At 38.2% G+C, this 20,830-nt stretch overlaps 1 protein-coding gene across 4 annotated transcripts in view; it reads right to left on the bottom strand.

Moving 5' to 3' along the window:
* The window catches only part of LATS1 (large tumor suppressor kinase 1), a 52,227-nt gene that overhangs the window by 13,781 nt on the left and 17,616 nt on the right, over positions 1–20,830 (bottom strand). For 2 of the 4 annotated variants that reach the window (XM_006735824.3, XM_031030717.2), the window contains 3 exons: positions 15,601–16,089; positions 9,878–10,025; positions 1,919–3,429 (listed from right to left, as the gene is read on the bottom strand). In XM_006735824.3, the coding sequence (XP_006735887.1) occupies positions 1,919–3,429; positions 9,878–10,025; positions 15,601–15,942 (2,001 nt within the window). In that variant the 5' untranslated portion in view covers positions 15,943–16,089. Of the gene's footprint in view, positions 1–1,918; positions 3,430–9,877; positions 10,026–15,600; positions 16,090–17,535; positions 17,670–18,469; positions 18,597–20,830 lie in introns of those variants that run through there. The other 2 variants (XM_081829148.1, XM_081829149.1) reach the window with 2 other exon arrangements.

Genomic DNA, 20,830 nt, shown 5'->3' on the forward strand with positions numbered 1-20,830 from the left:
AGGTTAAATGCATAATAATTTTTAATAAAGCATGTTAGAAATCTAGAAAATACTTCAGAGAAAATTAATTATCAAAAGTGCAGCTTAAGGGATAGTTAACAGGATATACAAAGGTGAGTATATATGCAGATTCTGCTGTGGAGAGCAAGAAGACGATACCAACAGTCAGCCTTCAACTGCTTTCTAATGCACCCCCAAAAAAGTTCCCAATGTGCAATAACCAAACATCTGTTAACATGCATCCTCATCTATCTCTCCATGCATATTCATCCCAAATTATGTGATTAGATTGCCTTCATTATATGCTTCTCTTGTGGAATGCCTAGGATTAAAATATTCTATTTTACCTTTCATGAAAAAAACCTCTTCCCATCCAGATCATTTACTCTAAAAAATTGATGTATTAAGAACAAAAGAACGCCTTCCCTAACCAAACCACTCATTAATAGTCCATCTTTCCTTTCATCTTTCTTTTATTTTTCTCAGGCATTAGAGTAAGGGTAGGACTCACAGCCACCACTAATGCAAAATGCAAAGGCTTTCTCCTACCTTATTTAAAAGGGACAACTTGTTTGATTATAAGGTATCTTTTAGACATTTTGGAACATTTCAAAGGATAGTCATGGTGACTTATGAAGATACCAAAACACAGATTAAAAACAAAAGCCAACTTCTGAGTAGACGTGGACTACCTGGATTTAGAAGGAAGTTTATTTTTGGCTAGTTCAATAAAGAACTAATTTAAGGGTTTAAACAGAAAAGGAATTAAAGAAGTAGAGTCTAATTCTAGAAATGCAAGCCTAATTAGAATATAGCAACCTCATGCTTCTGTTAGGATGCGCATTTCCATGCAAAATCTTTAAAGAAGGGTGGCATGCCAGACTTAGAACTGTTTCTCTTAAAATCTTACTTGCCTACACAGTAATGGAGGCTACAGAAGTCAGCAAAGCTTCCAACACCATAAAAGTTTAAATCAGCTATTAGTGAAAGTGAAGAGGAAAAAGGAAAAATAAACTAAGAAAATACATACAGATAGACTTTAGTAAGAAATCCTAAGAACTAAAATATGGATAAGTCCTACAGATTATCATGGTATTTCTCATCTAAGAAAGTTCAATTAATAGCAGGAATGACATAACTGTGAAATCAGATTTAGAAAAATTATCTTAAAAGACTGGCTCTCAAGTTATGTGAGAAAGTTTTATCACAAATTTAAGCCTCCTGGATTCTGAGTGATAGATATAAGATTGGGAGTCAACCTCTGAACTGTAAACATGTGACAAAAATATCAACAATGATGGTACCACCGTAACAACTAGTGAAGATATATATATGGAATCACAACAGAGATTTATCTAAAATGAGTGAGCACTAATTCTGGTCTCCTTTTTAGTAGTTTAAAAATTTCAGCACATTTTCCAGTACATTATAAAAATAAAATTAGAAGATGAAATAACAGAAGGAACAGGTCTTTGACACTTTCTAATGAGACCAACCAAATGAATAAGCCTGATAAATAAAGCCCAAAAACTACTATAAGTAAAAACAAATGTTTCAAAAGTATATAAAGAGATGGGACCCAGATATTTCTAGCTTATTTTAAAATGTTGTAAGATAATGTGTAAAACCTAGAAAATAACCTTTGCTCCTATTTCCATATAAAGGGATTATGAAACTAAACAGCACACTATAAATTATATTTTTCTTAATTTATTAGAACTTCATTCCAGGAAATTGAGTAAATCTTGAAATACTAAAACAAAATGGCATAATCAAAAGTACTTTAATTTACTGACTTTTAAATAACTGATAATATATTTAGGTATAAAAAGAAAGAAAAATACTGGACCAATATTTTAAAATAAACAGTAAGCAAATAGATGATCAAGCATGAAATGGGCATTTTAAAAGGTTTTACCCGCATCATTTCATTCTCTAATTGTTTTTTACGATGTAGACGCTGCTGATGAGATTTGAGTACATTTTCTACATGTTGCTCCATAAAGAATTTAAATGCCTGAGGAGAGTAACTTTGAATACGAGATTCCCTTCGCTCTTCATCTTTCTTGTTTTTCCTAACGGTGATAGGTGAGGTTGTAATCTGTTTCTTTTCTTTATCCCCACTATCAACATTTTCATAACTTTTTTCACTCTCATCTTCCTTGGGCACGCTCGCCTGATCCTCTTTGCTAGATTTACTGATTGATTCGTATGGAGGAACAGATGGGTTTTGGTGTAGCAGATGCTTGGGATAAGGTGGAGGTGGACCTTGATAGGTTGGAGCTTCAGCAATAGGAGGCTTAACGGTCATATTTGAAGTGGTGCCCTCAGAAAAAGGACTAGGTTGAACCGTTTGAATTGGCTGTGGTATCCAAGAAGGGTGTGTAGGGGCTAATGCAGTCTGTAGCTCTGGTTTTAATACACGTATACTTTTCACAGGCTGTTGAATAGGAGCTGGTGTAATAGCAGTGACTGTTGTAGCTGAAGGCTGAGAATTAGCAGGATGACTTGTTCTATTTCCTAATGGATTATTAAAGGAATTGGACCTCACTGGTATGTTAGGCTGCCATGTGGGGATTTCATGCCCACTGCTTGGGGACGACTGGGCTGGAGCAGAAGATGACTGAGGCCAAGTTGTCTGCAGTCCAGGTGCATTCATGTTATAAAGTTCCATGTTATGACTGTTTCTGTTTGGCACCATCATAGATTGGGGAAGATTTCCATTTGTATATGATGAAGGAGCAGCAGATCCCCCCGTTTGTAGAGCAGAAGAGCTCTGTCCATTAGCTGGGGCCAGAGGATACGGAGGCGGTGGCTGCCGATTCACAGTGCCAGCAGGGACATTTTGGTGTATCATAAAATCAGTCTGTCCACTACCATTCTGAATTCCAGGTCTTCCTGGTGGAAAGTTAAATTTGTTGGAACTCTGCATGATGATTGGTTGTCTGCCAACAGGAACAGAACTAATGCCTCTCTGACCCTGATTAGGAGGATTCATTGCGGACGTGTTCAGAGGTGGTGGAGGATAGCCCTCCTGCCAGGCTCCAGGTGGAACAGGAGAGATTCTGGAGATTACATATTCCATGTTCCCGGAATAGCGCTTTGTTTGAGAGTTTGGTTCCCATGAGGGGGGAGGTGGAGTTGTACCTCTTGGAGGAGGAGTCTGGCCTCTGGGAGGTGGTGGAGGAGTGACACTCCTTACTTGAGGAGGTGGTGGGGGGTTCACTCTCTGTCCATTGCTAGGGTGAGCTTGAGCAAAAGCCGTTATACCAGAGCCTGACAAAGGTCTTCCTACATCTGTCTGCGAGTTAGGACTTTCAGAACGATAGGCTACACTTTCTCCTAGTGGTGGGCCATGTCTCTGAGGAACTAAGGATTCTTTGGAACCTTTCCAGCTTTGTTTGCGGTTAACTGATTGTTGCACACTCCCTATGGTCATAAAACAGAGAAAAAAAAACACGTTTTTAACCTCTTATTTTTGAAAAATTTAGCTTGGAATTCTGACATAGCTAAATGGTAATTCTCTTTTGAGAATTATAAAAATCAAATTTCAGTTAAGTGGTTTTATGTTACCTTTCAAATTTTTACTTGACTAGGTAATACATTCTCATAGCTCAGAATTCAAGAAGTACAAAAGTATACCCACCTCTGTCCTTTAGCCAACCAACTTCCTTCCTTGAAGGTAATCAGTGTCATCAGTAAGATATATTGGGGATATGCAAGTAAATACACTACCTCCTATGTATACTACTGTGCCTGGCTCTTCTCATTAAAATATTGAAGATTCTATATCAGTATATAAAGTGCTTGCTTACTTTTAAAAAGTTTACCACAGTTTTCACTGTATGGATGTACCCAAATTTAATTTTTTTTAAAGTAGGCTTCACACCCAGCATGGAGCCCAATGTGGGGCCTGAACTCATGACCCTGAGATCAAGACCTGAGTTGAGATCAAAAGTCAGCTGAGCCACTCAGGTGCCTGGATGTACCCAAATTTAATCAGTTTCCTTACTGAAGAATAGTAAGGTTGTTTCTAGTCTTTTGCTCTACAAAAAAAGAAAAGGCAGTGAAAAATTTTGTACAGATACCATTTTTTTTTTTTAAAGATTTTATTTATTTATTTGACAGAGAGATAGAGAGAACAAGTAGGCAGAGAGGCAGGCAGAGGGAGAGGGAGAAGCAGGCTCCCCGCCGAGCAGGGAGCCCGATGCGGGGCTCGATCCCAGGACCCTGGATCATGACCTGAGCTGAAGGCAGCTGCTTAACCAACTGAGCCACCCAGGCGCCCCCAGATACCATTTTTTAAAATATTTTTTTTAATAAAGATTTTATTTGAGAGGGAGCATGCGCAGGGGAAGAGGTAGAGGGAGAGGGAGAAGCAGACTCCCCACTGAGGAGGGAGCGTGACATGGGGCTCAATCCCAGGACCCTGAGATTATGAGCTGAGCCGAAGGCAGATGCTTAACCGACTAAGCCACCCAGGCGCCCCCAGATATCATTTCATATATGTTAAGTAGATAAATTGTCAGAAGTGGCATTATTAAGCCAAAGGGTGTGTCCATTTGTAATTTTAATAGATACAACAACTACTTTTAAATATATTTCAAAGATACCAGGAGACAATTAGCTGAAATAAGATACAGATTTTATAGTTTCTCTTTACTGGAATTTCCAACTATGAAACAGGCAAGAAAATAAATGATACAAAAAAAAAAAAAACTGAAGTATTTAAAGTAGTCTGACTACTTGGAAAAAGATCTTTAACACATTTAAAAATACATAAAATGCATTTATATAAAATGCAATACATATAAATAATACATTCCAGATAGAGAATATACAGTAAAGATAATTTACAGATCTAAATACATAAAACATAAAACACTTAGCAAATTCAAAACAAAACACATATGAGGAAAAACTGGTAAATGTTCAGAATGTACAGCTTAACACTGTGTTTCATCGAGGCTGGGTAGCATATTGGGCCTATGACTTCAGGAAAAGTCATCACTCCAGGCAACCCAGGCAAGTCTTCTGGCCACCAACCTCAGTTTCACCTTCCTCAGATAGTCAGCTGAGGCTAAATACAACATGTCTTCACTCACTAAGCTTTTACCAGTTAAAATATTAGTCTCCGCGAGCCTAGAGTATACTGCCATCTCTGTTCTGCACCTCTCATAAAGCTCTCCGTGCTCTCCCACTTCCCAAACCCTCCCACTATTGCCCCCCAGACGTGCTTGCTCTGTTCTATAACTAACAAATGCTCCTATATCACCGTCTGCTCCAAGCTTTCCCACCAACTCCTTAAAACTGGTTATTTTCTGCTGACACTACTTCCTTTTCAGCCCTTTGCAATTAAGGTTTTCTTTAAAAATAAACTGGGCTAGGGGCACCTGGGTGGCTCAGTTGGTTAAAGGTCCGACTCTTGATTTCAGCTCAGGTCATGATCTCAGGGTTGTGAGATCGAGCACCATGTCGGGCTCTGCACCTGGCATGGAGCCTGCTTGAGATTCTCTCTCTCTCCCCCTGCCCCTCCCCACCTCCCTCTCTCTCTCCAAAAATAAATAATTAATTAAAAAATAAATAAACTGGGCTAAAGGTGGGATTCTACCTCTCATTATTCTTTCATACTCTTTTAAAAAAGCCAGCTCTTTGGATGCTCTTTCTATCTGGGAGGCCACATTCATTCCTCTCAATTAATGAACTCTTACTTGCTTGTCCTCATTCACCCATAGTTTTGACATTCAGTCTACCCTAAGCCCTGCCAACATTCTATAACTTCAACATCCACGTGGACAAACCATCCATCACCCTCACCTCAGTTTCTTGACCTCCTCCCTCAACCTCCAATATCACTCCTAAGATCATATTTCTAATTTTGATATTAACCATATCTGCTTTTTTCAAAATCATTTCTTTAAAGTTTATACACTTGGACTACAACTCTCCTTTCATGTTTAACTACCACTACAAACATTTTTCAACTTCACCAAGACCTTCATATCCCTACTTCACTAGTCCTCCACTTTCTTTATGCGACACTGCGGCTAATTTAATTCCATGGTCCAGTAGTTCTTTCTCCCCTCTGTATTCCTTTTCTCCTCCCCTCACTTCTATTCATTCATTAAATTTTTATTGAGCATCTACACCATCCAAGTACAGTGGTGAACAAACATCCATGGCCCCATGGAACCTCCATTCTTGGGGGAGAAGACTGACAATAAACAAGTAAATAAATAAGGTAACATCTGGGTATGATAAATCCTAGAAGGAACCATAAATGGTGTCAAAATGGTAGAGAGTAAAAGGGAGATAGAAAGGGATGAGATTCAGCAGTCAGAAAAGGCTCCACCAAGGAGATGACATATGATCTAAGACTAGGCAAAGGTCCTGAGGGGGGAGCTTGGTATTTTCCAAGAACAAAAAGAAATTCAGCATGGCTGGAGAGCAGTAAATGAGGGAAAGTGGGGTACTGGAGGAAGTCTGATAGCAGCAAAGCCATCAAGAGGAGTCTGGAAGGAATGAAAAGCCCCTAACAGCAGAGCAGGAATATGCCTTGATTAAGGATTTAAGTCACCCTTTCAGCAATATTCTGTCCTCCCTTTATCTATCTTATTTTGTACTTGTTTAGTAGAACTCTAGTCACAGATGATTCCAGCTATCTAACTTTTTTTTCATGCCTGCTAGAAAAGGTGATGTAAAGTGCAGATTGATTCCACCATAAATTCAATGATCAGCATCATCAAATGGCTTTAGCACTGCCAGGAAATCCTGTTTCTTTTGGTCTCCACTACAACTCTCTCTAGTCCTGGGTCTCCTCAAATTGCCTGTCCCATTCCTCACACACCACTCTCAGCAGATGACCTGATTTTCCACTTTGGAGAAAACTGAAGGCATCAGAAAGGAACTCCCTTATCTTCCCCACATAACCTGGGCCTGTTAGTTCCTGTTAGAGCAAAATGGTTGATTCCTCTTCCTCTATAAGGCTAATAATCTGTCATCCTATGCTTTGGATCCTTTCTTTTCCTGGCTTCTCAGGAACCTTACTTGATCCTTTTCTCTTGAGTATTTAATTTCTTTATCTTAACTGGAGTTTTGCAATTATCTTTTAAACATGCCTAACTCTTTACTATTAAAACAAACAAACAAGGCTCTCCCCCTCCATTTTCATATGGAGCACTACCTCAAAATGTTGCTACTAGTCCACTAGAAGTATGGAAGTGGAGAACAAAAACTTAGAAACCTTTACAGAAATCTAACAGTGAAATTTCATGTCTGTTAAATATAATAATAAACTATTTGTACTTATATATGTCATTTTAAATTTATATTTTGGAATAATTCATCATTATTATATTTTATAAAATTAGGGCCCACCCTAAGTGACCTTATTTAACCTTAGCTGCCTTCTTAAAGACCCTGTCTACAAATATAGTCAAATTTTGAGGTACTAGGAGTTAGGACTTCCTGAATTTGGAGGAGGGAGGACACAGTTCAGCCCATGACACATGGGGTAATTTGTTTCTATTCAGTCATGGGAGCATAATTCAGAATGGAATGGGTTGAGGAATAAATTGATGTGAGGTAAAGAATTCATGTATAAAAAAAAGAATTATGTATAAACACCACTTTGAGAAGTTTTTCTATGAGGGTACAGTGAGGACATTAGCAAGTGTATGCTTCTTACACAGTGAAGATCTTTTTATTTTTTAAATTTCCAATTCATTACAGATTAATAATTTTATAAAATACACTCTTGGCTTTCAAGACACTTTTTTTTCCCCTTCCTCTTCAGCTAATTCTTCTGTCTTTGCAGGCTTATCCTCTCCTGCCAGCTACTAAGTAATAGGCTTGGTTCTAGGCCATCTTGTCATTTTTGTCTACATAATCTCCCTTAATGACCTATTTCATATACAGGGCTAATTGTACATATACCCATCCAGCTCCCTACCTGACATCTTCACTTGGGTAACTCAATGAACCTAACTCAACCTGAGGTAAAAAACCAGACTTATGATCTTTTTCCATCAAATCCTGTTCTCTCTTAGCATTCACTTTTATAGTGTGGGGTATCGCCATACTGAATCTATATTTCTGCACCAGAAGCATAGGAATCATTCCTCTCCATTATCACCCCTTGTATGTAATTTATCACCGGGTCCTTGTCAACTTTACCCCTCTCATCTCTCTTAATTCATTCACTTTTCTCCACTGCCCTCTTCCAGTCTAAATAACCTTTGTTTCCTAGGAACTACCGTATCTCTTATCCAGTCTATCCCAATACCCAACCCCCAATCCATTCTTATCCACTGCAGCCATCTTTTTGAAACACAAATCTAATCATATCATTACACTGCCTGAAGTTTCCCTAACTTCCTGCTGCTCTTAGGATAAGATCAACACACAGTCCTGCATAGTCAGGCCCTATGTATTTCTCTAGTCCTATTGCATACTCTTGTTTTCAGTTCTTCCAGTGTAGCATCAAAACCTGCCAAACAGGCCATGCATAGGGACACCGTTCCTCACTAAACATTTCCCATTAACCTTAGTCTTTCTTCAGCTATCAGCTCTACTATCAGTTTCACAGGAAGGTTTTCTCTGATCTCCTTGATTAAGTCAAAAAACCCTTTATGATATGAGTCTACAGTACCATATAACTCACCCCACTTCATTCACATGTATGTAGCTGTAATCCTATGTGTATTTATTTGTGAGAGGGTTTGATCTCCCTTACCAGAATGTCAGCTCTACAAAATGGCAAGAACTTTATACCCAATGCTGAGCAAAGGGCCTGAAACAGTGGTGAACAATAAAATTTTGCTGAATGAAAAGAATGAATAAATAAGGCCTCTTATAAATCAATAAAAAAGGATGAACACAAAATTAACAAAGAATAAAAATGCCAATTAAAAAATAACCAATAAATAAGTAAATAAAAATAATTGATAACCAAATATTTAATACCAGTGATCAAAGAAATGTGAATATAAAACAAGACAGTAATTCCACAGCCATTAAATATATAAAAATCATAATACCTAGGATTTACAAATATAGGCATTCTTATATTAAACTGATCAGGAGAATATAAGTTGGGAATACCTTTCTAGACAGCAATATCTAAGAAAAACCTTAAATTTTTGCAAGACTTTGAAAATTTTCTTCACAAAATCATCAGGAATGTACAGATTTAGGTACAAAAGGATTTACTGCAATGCTGTCTGTAATGGCAAGAGAGAAACAAGGCAAATGTCAGAGAGACTGGTTACATAAGGTATGTGATAAATCTAACAAAATGTAGTTACTAAAATTATTTTGTAGACCATTTAATAACAAGGAAAGTTATGCACAGTATATTAAGTGAATCAAGTAGGTTTTAGTATGACCCCATTTTTTTGCTTAATCAGTAAGAATCAAAATACACATGTAAACCCACTCAGGTTTTCCACAGGAAAGAAGACTGAGAAACAAAACACACCAAAACCTTGTAGGTATTTATAGTGATGTCTTCTTTTTCCTTACTTACTTTCTAAATATTCTGTGATGAACACCTTTCACTCTTATAATAAAACAAGATTATAAAAAGAAAAAAAAGAATAGTTTGAATATGGTATCTGTGGTAAAAAAAGAAATATTTCAGCTTCAGTATAACCAATCAAGTAGTTTTCAACCTCAGCGGCCGCTTATCGAATTACTTATGAAACCTTAAGGGCCCCATCCTCAAATTCATTTTGGTATAACACTATCATGCTATTACCTTGACTAGACTTTCACTTACTGCGATGCTCTTAACAATTTCTAAGACTAAAGAGTTGATGTAGATAAATATTTTAAAACAATACTATAAGAAACAAGAAAAAAATGTCTGATTGATCACCTGGTTTCAAGCTGGCATTGACAGGTCTGGCAGCTGCTGCGGCCATCTGTTCCCGGCGAGGATCTTGGTAACTCATTTTACTAATGAATTCAATTGCTGCCTCTATACTTCTGTTATTAGTTTTCTGAAGAGCTTGTATAACCATATCCTGATATGAAGTTTAAAAAAAAGAAACAAAGTTTAAACTTTATAATTAAGAGAGAAAGAGCACTATGAGCTTCACTAGAGAAATTCATAATTATGAAGCACAGGGCCCCAAACAATAATATTAATGTCCTGTTTGTAAAACTACTATAAACATCCATATAATCTCAAAGTAAAAAAGAAAACAAACGCTCAAATTCCTCAAATGTTTCTTTAATATTTTCACCTTTATGTAACATATCACTTTTTTCTTATAGGATTAGCTTCTGGGGACAATCATAACAACAGAACTCTGATTATTTCTCATTCTTTATTTCATCCTTATACAAACAAAGAGACTATCAGATTCTTAAAAAGTTATCAGTCAAAATACTGGAAACCACTCTTTTGTATCATTAAAACATTTTAGTAAAGCACCTCTGTCACTGGGTTTACTAAAAAAGCTACGCAGTTCTGATTTCTATCAGATTTCTATCTAAAAGAGCTATGTAGTTCTGATTTCTATCCTCTTAGAGCTTACATTTTCAGAGAACCTTATTTACAAGGACATAAATCTAGGACAAATGGTATAAGAAAAACACTTACAGTGTATATGATTATGTGATGATGACTTTAGGAGGCTACATGGTATGATGAAAAAGCAGAGTCTGGAATCAAACAGAAGTGAGTTTGAGTTCCATTACTATGCTTTTGTTTTTTATGCTTAGAAGCAAAAATACACTCCAGTGATTGCAGATTCATTTACTTTAGAACTGTGTGAACTCTGGCAGATTATTTAACATTTTAGAGCTTAATTTCTTCATCTGCAATACACTTACAGAATTGATGTGAGGCCTAAATAAGAAAACATGTAAAAGCACGTAAGTACAGTGCCTGGAGATTAGATGTGGGTTGTCCTCCTGCTCTGCTCCTTGCCCTTTAAATGTAAACATAAATTATATACTAACATACAGAACGCATACAGATAGGCTTTTTTCAAGAGAGAAGCAGCTATTTACTTGCCCTAGAGGAGCTAGTATTTCAAACAGTATTTTAAAATGGGAATGGAATAGTAAGACCAGTGGGTGAACAGGCTACTGACAGATGATCCTCCTAAAGAAATGACTAGGGTGAGACCAACCACAAAAAAAAAAGGTTGTGGCAGGGGCACCTGGGTGGCTCAGTTGGTTGAGCATCTGCCTCCGGCTCAGGTTATGATCCCAGGGTCCTGGGATCAAGCCCCGCGTTGGCAGGTTCCCTGCTCAGCAAGGAGTCTTTCTCCCTCTACCCCTCCCCTCTGCTCGTGCTCTCTCTCGCTCTCTCAAATAAACAGAATCTTAAAAAAAAAAAAAAAAGGTTGTGGCAGAGACTTGCTGCCTATTCAAGATTCATTCTCCCTTTCCTAGAAAAAGTTACTGATTTTGTTGGAAGAATCCTTCCTTAGAGCTACAGTGGCCACATGACAATTCTGGCAATGAAAGAAAAGCAAGGGTTTCTGGAAAAATGTTGCTATCCCTGCTTTAGGTACGAGTACTTCCTGTATCCTGTTTCCTAGACGACAGATCTCACATCTGTGCTACAGCATGATGCCACAAAGAAGGAACATTCAAGAAATTCATAAGAGTCCTAGGTTCTCACATCTTTAAGAGTGGACCAATACTAGCTATATAAACTGAGTCACCATTTTGTTTAGAGCATTATTATTTGGATTTTTGTTAAAAGCAACCAAACTCAATCCTTAACTGATAAAAAAGTACAGTGTGATCACATTTTACGCCAATCAGATTTCCGCAAGTTTGTAGTGAGATACAAAGGAATTAATTAAGTCTCACTTTGTGTGCAAATTTAAAATAATTCAGGGGCACCTGGGTGGCTCCGTCGTTAAGCGTCTGCCTTCGGCTCAGGTCATGATCCCAGGGTCCTGGGATTGAGCCGCGCATCGGGCTCCCTGCTCAGCGGGAAGCCTGCTTCTCCCTCTCCCACTCCCCATTTGTGTTCCTACTCTTGCTCTCTCTCTGTCAAATAAATAAATAAAATCTTTAAAAATAAATGAATGAATGAATGAAATAAAATAATTCAAATCACTCCAAATTAAAATTCAACAGGGAGGGCTTAACTTTAAAACTGGTTAAGCCAAATGAACTGTATTTTTTTTTTAAGCCAAATGAACTGTATTGATGCTACTTTCACACAGCAGTGTCATCTCACTTGGTAAGAAAACTGGCACCCACCATCCTTTTTCAATATTGTGGGAACGATTTTTTTTTTTTTAAAGATTTTATTTATTTATTTGAGAGAGAAAGAATGAGAGAGAGAGACCATGAGAGGGAGGAGGGTCAGAGGGAGAAGTGGACTCCCCTCCGAGCAAGGACTCCAGGATCATGACCTGAGCCGAAGGCAGTCACTTAACCAACTGAGCCACCCAGGCGCCCCATGGGAACGATATTTTTGTTAAATGCACTAGAATTTCAGCTGGTGACTAATATGCTGCCTTTTATTTTTGAATATTATTGCTGTTATGTTAAACTGTTTCTGGCATCTGTTAATAATATCGACCAAAGTTCTGTAGGTGGGGGCGTTGGTGCCAGTGTGAAAAAGAGCACCCTTAAATCAGTAACTTTGGAATCGAAGTCTTATGTGATAAGAAAACATCGTGTCCACATTACTATGGTTTTTTCCATGCTTAGCAGCAAAAATACACTCGTTGATTGTAGACTTATGTGCCCCAAGAACCCATCAATTCCGTTTATCATTTATTCCTACAAAGAAACTAATCTTGAAATACTTGAGGTTTTAATTTTTACAGGCTACTAGAAACATTCTCAAAAAACTGCACTGCCTTGAACCTGACATAGCTAAAGGAATAAATAGGGTTTATGAAATGATAAAATAATGAAGTGAAGACTAGATAAAAATTTTATTTTTAAAAAAAATTTTTAAACATCTATTTATTTGAGAGTGAGTGAGCAAGCAAACAAGTGGGGGGGGGGGGGAGCAGAGGGAGAGGGAGAGAGAAACCCAAGCAGGCTCAACAGAGTGCAGAACCCAACAAGGGCTCGATCTCACCACCCTGACATCGTGACCTGAGCTGAAGCCAAGAGTTAGACACTTAACCGAATGCACCACCCAGACGCTCCTGGATAAAAATTTTAAAGTACCAAGTTAGGATTTTAAACAAATTCTGCAATATAATGAGAAGCTATCAGAATGAGTGATTCAAGGAGACAGAAGTAAATATTGCCATATGCTTTATATCACTGTGGGGATAAATAATACCCTAACTTCTTTATTTGGACAAATGAGAATTGATAAATGTCTAAATGCTTTTAGGAAAGCAACCTTGCTTAAGGGGTTATTAATGTCATAAGGTGACAACTGTGAAATGTGTGATTGTAATAAAGCTAACATATCTTTGTAATGAGAAGCAATTATTATTTCCAAGAGATAAAGAATAGGGCATTGACCTAAGTGAAGTAAGTCAGAGAAAGACTAATACCATATGATTTCACTTACATGTGGAATCTAAGAAACAAATGAACATACAAACAAACAAAAAAACCATACTCTTAAATACAGAGAAAAAACTGTTGGTTGCTAGTGGGGAGGTGGCTTGGGGGATGAGCAAAATAGATAGAGAGTATTGAGAGGTACAAAGTTCCAGTTATAAGTAAGTCATGAAGATGGAAAGTATAGCACACAGAATATACTCAGTAATATTGTAATAACATTGTATGGTGACAGATGTTGACTACACTTATGGTGGTGAGCACTGTGTAATGTACAGAGCTGTCTATAGAACCGTGGAATCAACATGTTATATACCTGAAACTAATGTAACATCATATGCCAGTTATGCTTAAAAATAAAAACAACAGAGCATTGACTAATGCTTAGATTTCTTAAAACTGTCTACATTACAAAGAATTTTTAAGTACCTTAAAGGAATAGACCATGTTTGGTATATGACTCACTACAGGGATCAAAGGGTTCACACATAGTAAGAGCTCCAGAAATACGTATCTATTGAGGTGACTTACCTGACATAACATAACACCACTTAAGGGCCTTTACAGCCATGTGATTTTTTTAACCTCTCTTTCCCTAGCAATATATAATGGGAACGAATAAGGTCAATGACTCATTCCTTTTTTTTTTTTTTTTTTAAGATTTCATTTATTTATTTGAGAGAGAGTATGAGTGGAGGGGAGGGGAGAAGGGGCCTGCAGGGCTCGATGCAGGGTTGGATCCCAGAACCCTGGGATCATGACCTGAGCTGAAGGCAGACGCTTAACAGACTGAGCCATCCAGGTACCATGATTCATTCCTTTCATTTTTCTTTGCCTTCTGGCTAAGAGATTAGGAAGAAAGTACTCTGGAGAAACTCCATGTTAAGCCATTTCCTTAATCCTCCAACTACTAACCAGGAAAACATCACAGGTCCTCTCCTCTTTTCTCTCTCGATATTTTCAGGTGCAAATCCAATTATTTTTAGAACACTTAACATAAAAATGATAGGAAATAATGTTAGTCAAATGGATGAACAGGGTACGCCAGAAAAGACTCATCTTTTTTCTCTATAGTTTGGTTGAAATCTTCCTTTTCAAATCCTTTACTATAATGCATACTTAAGTTCTGAATTTTAACTGTAGAGATCTCTGAAAATGTGGTCACCAAATTATTAATGATAATGAAAGAATTTTAAAGGTAATTATCTTTATGTAGTAGAGCTAAAGATAATTTCCAGTGTTTTCTTTACACTTTTTAATTTTTAACAGGAAATAGGTATTTTTATAAGCACAAAAAGTTACTATAATTTCGAAGGAAAACTTAATTAACACTTGCTCATTCACATTTAGTTACATTTTCCATGGCAATTTGTATCCAAAATGATCTCTGCCACCTAAAATATTCACAGAAAGTATGTTATCATGGAAAATAAATTTTATAATCTAAACATTAGATTATAGACCTAAACATATATGATTATAAATATATATATGTGCAATGAAAAACATTCAGTGTGAATTTTAAAGGTAAATATTAAAGATTTGGCATAACCAACATGAACTAAAATTTCATTACAATAAAACTTCAAAATTCTAGCAGACTGAGCAACATGTAAATTTTTCGTTTTTGTGAATTTGAGATTTAGACCTGAGAATGATGTGAACATAGCTGCTTAATGAAATCCTGATTTAAAAAAAAAAAAATGAAATCCTGATTCTACTTCTTTCTCTGTAGTATGAACTTAAACTTCATAAACTGTCATTTTCACACAGCCACTTGGCTCCCCAGAGCTCCTATAGCAGAGACCTCCCTCCCTACCTACTCTGTCCTCCCCTGTAGCTTTCTTCAACTGCACTTCCATTTGACTTCAAGACTTGACCTTTTAAATCCCAGAAACCACAGAGAAAACTAAAGAAATATTTTGTTTTACTAATTAATGGAATTGTAAACAACATTCTTTGCTGATTAGAATATACAAATTTGTATACACAGTTAAATTCTCTCAATGGAAACATTTGGGTAGGAGATTATCAAAATAGTCTTATGTAGTGTAAGTAAGAAAAATCCCTTCTTTTGTCTTTCAAAATTCCTACCTCATCAAATCCAGCAGCTTGCAAGTCTTGAAGCATTTGTGGATTAACTTCTGAAGTACTCCGACTTGTTTCATTTGCAAATGGTTGCAGAGAGTTTCGAATTTCCAGCAAGGCTTTATGATGCGTCCCAAATTTGGGTGGATTTCTGACTTGTCGAGGATCTTCAGCTGACATTTTATTCATGTTATGCTCAGCCTTAGCAGCATCTGATGGTTTGGATAAATTCCTAAGGGATTCCCGAATTTCTTGCAACATCTGCCGGCTACTGCCAGTGTAGTTACTGGCAGGAAAGGTCTTAGGCCTCATTTGTCTATATCCTTCTGGCTTTTCACTCCTCTTCATGAAAACATCTATATTTATAACCCACACAAAGGATTTCTTTAAGACCTACTTGATAGATCCAGAACTTTCTCTTGAGCAAAACTGAAAAAGATCCTTTGCAGAAGTCCCCAGGAATGATGAAATTCTTTACAATCTAAATAATTAACCCTATAAAAGAAAAAAAAAAGCCATAAAGTGATTAACTGATAAAGTAGTACCATGTGTTTGAGGGAAAACAGAGTAGAGACCTGGGTTATAGTTCTGGCTCCATTAAGGATTACTGTACAGGGGGCGCCTGGGTGGCTCAGTCGTTAAGCATCTGCCTTTGGCTCAGGTCATGATCCCGGGGTCCTGTTCTGTGGGAAACCTCCTCCCTCTCCCACTCCCCCTGCTTGTGTTCCCTCTCTCGCTGTGTCTCTCTCTGTCAAACAAATAAATAAAATCTTAAAAAAAAAAGCGGGGGGGCGCCTGGGTGGCTCAGTCGTTAAGTGTCTGCCTTGGGCTTAGGTCATGATCCCAGGGTCCTGGGATCGAGTCCCACATCGGGCTCCCTGCTCTGCGGGGAGCCTGCTTCTCCCTCTCCCACTCCCCCTGCTTGGTGTTCCCTCTCTCGCTGTGTCTCTCTCTGTCAAATAAATAAATAAAATCTTTAAAAAAAAAAAAAAAGATTACTTACAGCCAGGAAAAGTTAGTTAACCTCTCTGTGCCTATTTCCTAATCTATAAAATTACATCAAGTACTGGTTATGATAAAATATAATTTTAAGAGTGCTTAGTAAACTGGGGTGCCTCGCTGGCTCAAAGACCATGCAACTCTTGATCTTAGGGTCATGAGTTCAAGCCCCATGTTGGGTGTAGAGATTACTTAAATAAATTAAAAACTTAAAGAAAAAAAGGAGTGCTTAGTAAGCATATAAAGTATATACAGATACAAGGATTACCAAGTGAATGATACAATGGACAGCTCTCATTAACTTCACCTTGCAGTTCCAATTCTAGATTTTAAAATTGGACTTTGGGGCGCCTGGGTGGCACAGTCGGTTAAGTGTTTGACTCTTGGTTTCAGACTCAGGTCATGATCTCAGGGTTGTGAGATCGAGCCCTGTGCTGGGATCCATGCTCAGCACAGGGTTCTGCTTGAGATTCTCTCTCCCTCTGCCCCTCCCACTCATGCTCTCTCTAAATAAATAAATCTTAAAATAAAATAAAATTAGACTTCAAGTATAAGATTTCTTTAGAAGAAACAGTACTGTTGCTTTAGAATGGTTTTTAAACCACTAGTCCAGAAGGTACCTTTATGCTTCAAAAAACAGATGCTTGAGCTTATTTCACCAACTGTGGACTAGGACTCTAAGTTTATTAATGACAGGACAGGGAAAGGATGTCTGTGGACAACTTGTCTTATGCCTCACTTAATGCATGAATGTCTTTTAAAACACACTAGAATTTGCAATGACGTGGATGGAACTAGAGGGTATTATGCTAAGCGAAATAGGTCAATCAGAGAAAGACAATTATATGATCTCACTGATATGCAGAATTTAAGAAACAAAACAGAGGATCACAGGGGAAGAGAGGAAAAAATAAAACAAGATGAAACCAGAGAGGGGGGCACCTGGGTGGCTCAGTCGTTACGTGTCTGCCTTCGGCTTAGGTCATGATCCCAGGGTCCTGGGATTGAGCCCCACATCGGGCTCCCTGCTCGGCAGGAAGCCTGCTTCTCCCTCTCCCACTCCCCCGGCTTGTGTTCCCTCTCTCGCTGTCTCTGTCAAATAAATAAATAAATAAATAATCTTAAAAAAAATAAACAAACAAAAAAGAAACCAGAGAGGGAGACAAACCATAAGGGACTCTCAATCATAGGAAACAAACTGAGGGTTGCTAGAGGGGCTGGAGGTAGTGTGGGATGTGGTAACTGGGTGACGGACATTAAGGAGGGCATATGATGTAATGAGCACTGGGTATTATATAAGACTGATGAATCACAGACCTGTACCTCTGAAATCAATAATACATATGTTAATTAATTGAATTTAAATTAAAAAAAATAAACTGGGAAAAAAAAACATACTAGAAGAACAGTCACCTAAAGTCTACTTAAATATCCTCACTGATAGGGAAATCACTAATGCAAGAAAGCCATTCTACTTGTGACCTGCAGCAAGTGTTAAAGATGTTTTCTTTCCATGGAGCATCGTGAAATCCCACTCAGTACATGTTGAGAGGCTTTTATGGGCTGGTAATAAATAATTTTGCCTACATCCTTATTTAACTATCCTAACAGCCCTGTGAAGAAGGTTTACTATCTCTGCTTTGTACATGAGGAAACAGGTTCAGAGAGTTTGGGAAAAACAGTTTGTAAGTGGTACCACTGGGATGTGAAACATTGCTAATTATCATCTACTAGGAGCCTATTTCTATTATATTTTTTTAAGTAATCTCTACACCAATGTGGAGCTCGAACTTACAACCCCTACATCATGAGTCACAAGCTCAGGGCGCCTGGGTGGCTCAGTCGGTTAAGTCTCTGACTCTTGATTTCAGTTCACGTCATTATCTCTCAGAGTCGTGAGATTGAGCCCTGTGTTCAGCTCTGCGCTGGGCATGGAGCCTGCTCGGGATTCTCTCTCTCTCCCTCCGTCCCTCTCCCAGCACGCACATGCTCTCTCTTCCTCTCTTAAAAAAAAAAGAAAAAAAAGATCGACTGAGCCAGCTAGGTGCCCCATTTCTATTCTTATAAATGTAATCACCATTCATGTTACATAAAAAGGTCTACAGGCAAATATAAATACATCCTCCTAGTCATTTAGGTCTCAGCCTTATGTTACCTCCTCAATAGCTCTCAATGACTGGTCACCTAATTACCCTGTTTTACTTTCTTAATAGTACTTATTACTATCTAAAATTATCATAATTGTTTAGTTGTTAATTGTCAATCTTCCCTCACTGACATAAAAGCTCCATGAGAACAGAAGACATTATTTGTCTCATAACCACTGTCTGTTCAATGCTATCAGAGGCTGACACACAGTGAGCCCTCAATAAATGTATATGTTGACAAATGAAATACACGTGTCTCCTAAACAACCCCAGTTCCTTTAAAGATTTATTTATTTGAGAGACAGAGCAAGCATGATTTGGGGAGGGGCAGAGGAAGGGAGATAGGAAGAGAATCTGAAGCAGTCTCCCCACTGAGCATGGAGCCCTATTGGGGGTGGGGGGCTTGATCTCATAACCCTGAGACCATGACCTGAGCCAAACACGAGTTAGACGCTTAACTGACTGAGTCACCCAGGTACCCCTAAATGTTCCTAATTCTAGCCATACTCTTCTGGATAATGCTCTAGTTTGTCAAAATCCTAGAGGTGCCAGAAAGTAACGGAAAAACAAAAAAATTATTCAAGTACCTGTTCTGTTAATTTTAGCAATGTGAACTTAGGTATTTATTTCTCTCAAAAACTGTCTCCTGAGGCATAAAATGGTTGGAATAACAAGGTTTACCTTAAGGCTTGAATAAGGATTATGAGGAACAGTGCAATACAACTAAAGGAACACAAGGGTTCGAAGATGAAGGATGCTCCTTGCAACACCATTTATAATGGCAAAACATGATTATCAGTCTAGATGCTCATCAGTAATTGAGCAACTGACAGTACATCTGTATGTGATGAAGCAGATGTTAAAAAGAATGATGTGGGGCGCCTGGGTGGCTCAGTTGGTTAAGCGACTGCCTTCGGCTCAGGTCATGATCCTGGAGTCCCGGGATCGAGTCCCGCATCGGGCTCCCTGCTCGGCAGGGAGTCTGCTTCTCCCTCTGACCCTCCTCCCTTTCATGCTCTCTGTCTCTCATTCTCTCTGTCTCAAATAAATAAATAAAAATCTTTAAAAAAAAAAAAGAATGATGCAATTCTATCTAAATGTACTGACAAGAATAGATACCCATAACACATTCTTTTTTTTTCTTTTTTTATAGATTTTATTTATTTACTTGACAGAGGGAGAGAGAACACAAGCATGGGGAGCAGCAGAGGGAGAGGGAGAAGCAGGCTCTGCGCTGAGTAGGGAGTTCGATGGGGGGCTCAATTACAGGACCCCGGGATCATGACCTGAGCCGGAGGCAGACACTTAACCAACTGAGTCACCCAGGTACCCCCTCATAACACATTCTTAAGCAAAAAGGGCAAGTTTCAAAATGCTACAGATAAAATAAAGCCATTTTCTATTTTAAAATTAGATTATTATTATGGTTGTATAGCTGTGGAAATGAACCCTGAACAACCACTGAATTGTATACTTTAAATGAGTAAATTTTATGGTATATAAATTTTATCTTATAGCTGTTAAAAATAAACACTTTTTGGCGGCTCCTGGGTGGCTCAGTCAGTTAAGCGTTCGACTCTTGATTTCGGCTCAGGTCACAATCTCAGGGTCATAAGATTGAGCCCCATGTCAGGCTCTGTGCTGGGCATGGAACCTGCTTAAGATTCTCTGTCTCCCTCTCCCTTTGCTCCCCTCTCCACCACTCTTTCTTCTCACAAACAAAAAAACCCACAAACAAAAAACTAAACACTCTTCTATTTTTAAAACTTACACTTATGGATGTTAATTATACATACACATAAACAACTGTTTGCAGCAGGCCTGAAAAAGGATGAAGTCCTGAAACAGACTATCAGAGGCAGTTTCGTGATGACTTTGCCTCAGTAATCAGTTCTTTTTTTTTTTTTAAAGATTTTATTTATTTATTTGACAGAGAGAGAGATAGCGAGAGCAGGAACACAAGCAGGGGGAGTGGGAGAGCGAGAAGCAGGCTTCCTGCCGAGCAGGGAGCCCGATGTGGGACTCGATCCCAGGACCCTGGGATCATGACCTGAGCCGAAGGCAGACGCTTAACGACTGAGCCACCCAGG

Source organism: Leptonychotes weddellii, chromosome 8 (genome assembly GCF_054177405.1).
Source record: "Leptonychotes weddellii isolate Sample4059 chromosome 8, ASM5417740v2, whole genome shotgun sequence".
Lineage (NCBI taxonomy): Eukaryota > Metazoa > Chordata > Mammalia > Carnivora > Phocidae > Leptonychotes > Leptonychotes weddellii.